This window comes from Haliotis asinina, chromosome 13 (assembly GCF_037392515.1).
Source record: "Haliotis asinina isolate JCU_RB_2024 chromosome 13, JCU_Hal_asi_v2, whole genome shotgun sequence".
Classification (NCBI taxonomy): Eukaryota; Metazoa; Mollusca; class Gastropoda; order Lepetellida; family Haliotidae; genus Haliotis; species Haliotis asinina.
Genome location: NC_090292.1, coordinates 25672747 through 25680455, shown reverse-complemented (window position 1 = coordinate 25680455; position 7709 = coordinate 25672747). Strand labels below are relative to the sequence as shown.

The following is a 7709-nucleotide window of genomic DNA, read 5'->3' as shown; positions in this document are numbered from 1 at the left end:
AACAGTAGTGGTAGTAGTAGTGGTGGTGGTAGTAGTAGCAGCAGCAACAGTGGTAGTAGTGGTCGTGGTAGTAGTAGCAGCAACAGATGTAGTAATGGTGGTGGCAGTAGTAGCAGCAGCAACAATGTTTTAGTGGTGGTGGTAGTAGTAGCAGCAGCAACAGTAGTAGTAGTGTTGGTGGTGGTAGTACTAGTAGCAGCAGCAACAGTGGTAGTAGTGGTGGTGCTGGTGCTGGTAGTAGTAGTAGCAGCAACAGTGGTAGTAGTGGTGGTGGTAGTAGTAGTAGCAGCAACAGTGGTATTAGTGGTGGTGGTAGAAGTAGTAGTAGTAGCAGCAACAGTAGTAGTAGTGGTGGTGGTAGTAGTAGTAGCAGCAACAGTGGTAGTAGTAGTGGTGGTGGTAGTAGTAGTAGTAGCAGCAACAGTAGTAGTAGTGGTGGTGGTAGTAGCAGCAGCAGCAACAGTGGTACTAGTGGTGGTGGTAGTAGAAGCAGCAACAGTAGTAGTAGTGGTGGTGGTAGTAGTAGTAGTAGCAGCAACAGTAGTAGTAGTGGTGGTGGTAGTAGTAGTAGCAGCAACAGTGGTAGTAGTAGTGGTGGTGGTAGTAGTAGTAGTAGCAGCAACAGTAGTAGTAGTGGTGGTGGTAGTAGCAGCAGCAGCAACAGTGGTACTAGTGGTGGTAGTAGTAGAAGCAGCAACAGTAGTAGTAGTGGTGGTGGTAGTAGTAGTAGTAGCAGCAACAGTGGTAGTAGTGGTGGTGGTAGTAGTAGCAGCAGCAACAGTGGTACTAGTGGTGGTAGTACTAGAAGCAGCAACAGTAGTAGTAGTGGTGGTGGTAGTAGTAGCAGCAGCAACAGTGGTACTAGTGGTGGTAGTAGTAGTAGCAGCAGCAACAGTGGTAGTAGTGGTGGTGGTGGTAGTAGTAGCAGCAGCAACAGTAGTAGTAGTGGTGGTGGTAGTAGTAGCAGCAGCAACAGTATTAGTAGTAGTGGTGGTGGTAGTAGTAGTAGCAGCAACAGTAGTAGTAGTGGTGGTGGTGGTGGTAGTAGTAGCAGCAGCAACAGTGGTAGTAGTAGGAGGAGTGGTGGTGGTAGTAGTAGCAGCAGCAGCAACGGTGGTAGTAGTGGTGGTGGTGGTAGTAGTAGCAGCAGCATCAGTAGTAGTAGTGGTGGTGGTGGTGGTAGTAGTAGCAGCAGCAACAGTAGTAGTAGTAGTAGGAGTGGTGGTGGTAGTAGTAGCAGCAGCAGCAACGGTGGTAGTAGTGGTGGTGGTAGTAGTAGTAGCAGCAGCAACAGTGGTAGTAGTGGTGGTGGTGGTGGTAGTAGTAGTAGCAACAGTAGTAGTAGTGGTGGTGGTGGTGGTAGTAGTAGCAGCAGGAACAGTAGTAGTAGTGTTGGTGGTGGTAGTAGTAGTAGCAGCAGCAACAGTGGTAGTAGTGGTGGTGCTTGTGGTGGTGGTAGTAGTAGCAGCAGCAGTGGTAGTAGTGGTGGTGGTAGTAGTAGCAGCAGCAACAGTAGTAGTAGTGATTGTGATAGTAGTAGCAGCAGCAACAGTGGTAGTAGTGGTGGTGGTGGTAGTAGTAGCAGCAGCAACAGATGTAGTAGTGGTGGTGATAGTAGTAGCAGCAGCAACAGTGGTAGTAGTGGTGCTGGTAGTAGTAGCAGCAGCAACAGTAGTAGTAGTGGTGGTGGTGGTGGTAGTAGCAGCAGCAACAGTAGTAGTAGTGGTGGTAGTATTAGCAGCAGCAAAAGTGGTAGTAGTGGTGGTGGTAGTAGTAGCAGCAGCAGTGGTAGTAGTGGTGGTGGTGGTAGTAGTAGCAGCAGCAACAGTGGTAGTAGTGGTGGTGGTGGTGGTGGTGGTGGTAGTAGTAGCAGCAACAGTGGTAGTAGTGGTGGTGGTGGTGGTGGTAGTAGCAGCAGCAACAGTAGTAGTAGTGGTGGTGGTGGTAGTAGTAGCAGCAGGAACAGTAGTAGTAGTGTTGGTGGTGGTAGTAGTAGTAGCAGCAGCAACAGTAGTAGTAGTGGTGGTGGTGGTGGTGGTGGTAGTGGTGGTGGTAGTAGTAGCAGCAGCAGTGGTAGTAGTGGTGGTAGTAGTAGTAGCAGCAGCAACAGTAGTAGTAGTGGTGGTGGTAGTAGTAGTAGCAGCAGCAACAGTAGTAGCAGTGGTGGTGCTGCTGGTGGTGGTAGTAGTAGCAGCAGCAACAGATGTTGTAGTGGTGGTGGTAGTAGTAGCAGCAGCAACAGTGGTAGTAGTGGTGGTGGTGGTGGTAGTAGTAGCAGCAGCAACAGTGGTTAGTAGTGGTGGTGGTAGTAGTAGCAGCAGCAACAGTAGTAGTGGTGGTGGTGGTAGTAGTAGCAGCAGCAACAGTAGTAGTGGTGGTGGTGGTAGTAGTAGCAGCAGCAACAGTAGTAGTGGTGGTGGTGGTAGTAGTAGTAGCAGCAGCAACAGTAGTAGTAGTGGTGGTGGTAGTAGTAGCAGCAGCAGTGGTAATAGTGGTGGTGGTAGTAGTAGCAGCAGCAGTGGTAGTAGTGGTGGTGGTAGTAGTAGTAGTAGCAGCAACAGTAGTAGTAGTGGTGGTGGTAGTAGTAGCAGCAGCAACAGATGTAGTAGTGGTGGTGGTAGTAGTAGCAGCAGCAACAGTGGTAGTAGTGGTGGTGGTGGTGGTAGTAGTAGCAGCAGCAACAGTAGTAGTAGTGGTGGTGGTGGTAGTAGTAGCAGCAGCAACAGTAGTAGTAGTGGTGGTGGTGGTGGTAGTAGTAGCAGCAGCAACAGTAGTAGTAGTGGTGGTGCTGGTGGTGGTGGTAGTAGCAGCAGCAACAGTAGTAGTAGTGGTGGTGGTAGTGGTGGCAGCAGCAACAGTAGTTGTAGTAGTAGTGGTGGTGGTGGTGGTGGTAGTAGTAGCAGCAGCAACTGTAGTAGTAGTGGTGGTGGTGGTGGTGGTGGTGGTGGTAGTAGTTGTAGTAGCAGCAGCAACAGTGGTAGTAGTGGTGGTGGTAGTAGTAGTAGTGGTGGTGGTAGTAGTAGTAGTGGTGGTGGGGGTGATATCAAAATTTACATCATTTTCATCATCAGTAACATCGTTAGTTATGTTCACCGAGCTAGCTAGTTGTGGGCGTTTTTAAATAGTAAATACAGTGCATATCCCCTAGTGTTTCGGAAAGGTGAGGTATGTAGAGTACTGCGCACATACAAATGCAACGGATTATGGGACTGTAAGTATGAAGATGTTTGCAAACCCATCGGAGTGCGTGGGTAATGTGAGAACTGACTGGCCTCTTAAAACAAGGCTGAAAGACGTTTAGCTCTCAAAATACTCCCTCGCCCACCTCTGACAATTGTGACGAATTGACCAACGAGAAGTGATCGTGAAATAAACAGGAGCGACCCTCACTGTGGCCATGGCGGAGAATCGCTACAGTAACAGAAATAAGAAGTGACAGAGTAAGAAATAACAACGCTGCTCGGTCCCCAAAGGGTATCATCGATGATCATGCTGTTGATCACCAGATTGTCTGGTCCAGACTCTAATATTTACAGAACGGCGCCATGTGATAATATTAACAACAGTCCAGCCATATGACCGCGAGCTGTAAATGACCATCCAGTGATTGATGTCATATGTCCCAATCTACGGAAACTGCATACTAATTTCAATAACAATAAAACAACCCTGAAGAATGCGGCCGGGATATAATGTATGTCTGAGTGAATATGGTTTTACGCCGCTTTGGGTTTATTCCAGCAGTATCAGAGTGTGGGACACCAGAAATGGGATTCACACATTGTATCCAAGTGGGGAAGCGAACCAGGGTTTCCGGCGTAACAACTGAACGTATAACCATTAGGCCACTCTACAGCCCCTATCCCATGCAGGATTTTTTAAACAGGAGTGGGCATATCTGTCCTTCACGAATGATATTCTACCATTTTGATTTTTTTTTTAAATTTAAAGTCCATCATTTAACAGTCCAGCAATTCATTTCTTCAGTAACACACTTTTTCGTGGAAATTTCCCAACAAACGGACTACTTGAATGATTATTCCTCCTTATAAGTGACCCGTAAAGGTTCGGAGTAGAATACCCATGAAGGTACCGGGGTAGAATAGGACTTCACCAACCATAAAAGGCGACTGTGCTTGTCATAAGAGGCAGGTGGTCAGACTCGCTGACTTGGTAGACACATGTCATGCTGTTAATCACTGGATTGTCTGGTCCATACTCGATTATTTACAGACCGCCGCCATATAGCTGCAATATTGCTGAGTGTGGCGTAAAACTAAACTCACTCACTCTTTATAAGTCATGAAATATATCCGAACCTAACAAATGCATGAGTGATACTTCAATAAATGTCACTGGTAAAACTTTAACAACTACGAAAAAAAAACAATTTAAGAATCAAGATAAAAAAATCAATAATTTGCTTTCAGTGTCTCTAGCTGGTTCAGACATCAATATTCAACGGCAGATACTATGTTTACATTACATGTTCTAAATATTTATGTAAAACTGGAAGAAGCTTTTATTGACTTGAAAAATATATTTGATTTTACTGATAAGAAATAAATGTTATTTCAGTGACATGCAAAGGATGTCTTGATAAATTGTGTGTTCATCTGCGAAGGCCTGTGTTAGAACACCTCCGGGCAACGTTCCCGACAGATGTGTGTGTAAGACATGGATGCATGTTATGCCCTATACAGTTTACGGTTTTCATCCATGAGTTTATAATGTATATGTGTATGAAGGCTGGTTGCTTCTACCTTTGCGTAATCACTCTGAACCTATCTGAGTTTGTCCGAGTGATCTTCTGACACATTTGCACAATCTTATCAAAGTTGTGGTTTTAACGTAAATATGGATTAAAGCGTTAATATTGTGTTTCGTAATAGAAGCATTCTTGCATAATATGAACAATGGAAACTTGGTATCGCAGAAGCAAGAGCGGTTACATATTATACAGGCTTGCGTCTTAGATTTTCTCCGATTCTAAATCATGTGCTGTTCTTGCAAGACCTGTTTTTAAATAGTTCACTTTTCAAAAAAACTAGTCAATTATTACTTAAGTCAGTTTATACCAGCTTGAATGCAATATTGCTCCCAGCCTACAGTAAATAACATGATTTTATTTAAAAAGTTCATGGACTTTACTTTGAACGATTCTTAAAATTGGTAAATTTACATCAAACATTGCTATTTTGGTTGACGTGGATCGAACGCCATAACATGCTAACAGTTAATGAAATATTGGTTTGAATTGTTAAGAAATAGTTGGTACCCACACCAATGTTATAATATGTTAAATGTACTTGATGTCAGAATAAAGTGCATTTGAAAATTGTTTCTAAAGTGAGATGTGTTCATCATTGCCATTTAATTCGGAGGTGAGAATGAATCATTTTTTGTGTAAATTTAAAACACGAGTCAGAGATATTTCCTCTCCGAATGGATACTGCTGTTTTAAAAGATCACATTTCCTAAAACATCATTGTAAACATAAATCTTACCTCCAACCTGAAATCATTTATAAGTGCCTTCAGTAAACACAGAATTTCTTAATACAACTGTAAGATTTAAAAAATCTGCAAAAACCTCACAGAGTTAGTATTATGTTTTAGTTATGATCAGGGTTTCGTTGAGTATTTTACGTTTACAAGTATTTCCCGGTTCCTGTGAGTGTCGGATTGTACAGAATCACCCACTGTATTCAATTTTTATTGTGGTCTGTTTTCTTCTGGTTTGTCACGACACAAACAAGACATGTATTTCGGTGGTGATGTGCATATACCGAGAATAAGAAGTTAAGTGCCAGCCACAGAGATGTGAAGCTGTGGAAATGTTCGGCTAAAATAATTGGGAATACCAATTCATATTCACAGAAGATTCATCTGGTAACTGATTTAGGGATATCAAATTCATTTGTATTTACAATAATAGGACATATTGTTAAAGATATGATGGCACTGCTTTGTAAAGCCAAATAACCATTCCTATTCCGTTTATACAACACTATTAAACTTACGTTTCACTTGTCAGAACTGACAATCATGTGACCATATAACAATTATGTCTGATTTTCACTTTTGAAAAGAAGGTAACCTTTTTGAGGAAAACAAAATGTTTTTATCCAAAGGAGGATATGTCCTGTTTGAAGTAAAAGATAATTTCAATAATAATTTTGTATTAAAACTAAAAGTACTAAACCAAATTATAATAGTTGTTGTTTTTCTGAAGATTTCCCATGACACAACTTACATTGTCAAAATATAGTGGGTGACGTTTAACATTTTATTTTCAGTATGTTTCCGGGAGGTATCACAGTTAGATTTAGACTTTCAGCTCACAAAGTTTTCTTAGTGTTGTGGTCACATTAAAGCGTAGACACGTGTCCGGCAGTTTCATAATGTTGAAATATTTATTCTATCAAACTGGCTCAAATGGCAATAATTATTTAGCAACCAGATGTTAAGGACTTTGTCTACTTTTTACCTGCAAAGTGTCTGTATAACAGATACTATTTGAAAGTTGTTACAGGGTATACGTATCTGTCATTCTGTTAATATTGAGTTAGTTGATAAAAGAATAGATGAGCTAGCGGATAAATGGGTTGATGAGTTAGTGGATAAATTTCACTACGCGATTTGAGCGTGCATAGATGTGTGAAAAACCGCTAAACAAATGAAACTATTGATATTATAATTATTATAAATTGGTGGGTGAGTTAGTGGATGAATTGGTGGATGAGTACGTGAATAGATGGGTGGATGAGTACGTGAATAGATGGGTGGATGAGTTGGTGGATAAATGGGTGGATGCGTTAGTGAATAGATGGGTGGATGAGTTAGTGAATAGATCGGTGGATGAGTTAGTGAATAGATCGGTGGATGAGTTAGTGAATAGATGGGAGGATGAGTTGGTGGATAAATGGGTGGATGAGTTAGTGAACAGATGGATGGATGAGTAAGTTTAAGAATGGGTGGATGAGTTAGTGAATAGATGGGTGGATGAGTTAGTGAACAGATGGGTGGATGAGTTAGTGAATAGATGGGCGGATGAGTTAGTGAACAGATGGGTGGATGAGTTAGTGAATAGATGGGCGGATGAGTTAGTGAACAGATGGGTGGATGAGTTAGTGAATAGATGGGCGGATGAGTTAGTGAACAGATGGGTGGATGAGTTAGTGAATAGATGGGCGGATGAGTTAGTGAACAGATTAGTGGATGAGTTAGTGGATAAATGGGTCGATGAGGTAGTGGATAAATGGGTTGATGAGTTAGAGGATAAAAGGGTGGAAGGGTTAGAGGATAAATGGGTGGATGGGTTAGAGGTTAAATGGGTGGATGCGTTAGTGGATAGACGAGTGGATGAGAATATGCAGGTATATGAGTGGGAAAACTAGCTAATTGATGGTATTGGTGGATAAATGGATGTGTTAACGGCAGAATGATTTGCAGAGAGGATGGATTAGGAAACAGATGAATACGTAAGTGGATGAGTAGGTAGAATAGCGGATGAATGAGCTGATGAATGAATGAATGAATGAATGAGTGAATGAATGGTTGAGCGGTATCTTTAAACGACATTGTTGTGAAATGAATCTCAACGGATAGCACAATAACTGGATTTACTTTGCTCGGGAGAAACAACAGCAATGCGGCGCGGGGAAACAACGGATTAATGGCCTGACCTCATTGTGTAAAGTAAGACCT

At 42.4% G+C, this 7709-nt stretch overlaps 1 protein-coding gene across 1 annotated transcript; it reads right to left on the bottom strand.

Annotated features, from left to right (window-relative positions):
- Window positions 1-383: 383 nt before the first annotated feature.
- Window positions 384-2949, bottom strand: LOC137259746 (mucin-22-like; the record flags this gene model as incomplete). Its single annotated transcript, XM_067797346.1, has 3 exons — window positions 384-1501; window positions 1748-2140; window positions 2406-2949. Coding segments are annotated over 3 exons (2055 nt in total), but the record flags the coding sequence as incomplete, so codon positions are not given.
- Window positions 2950-7709: the final 4760 nt, after the last annotated feature.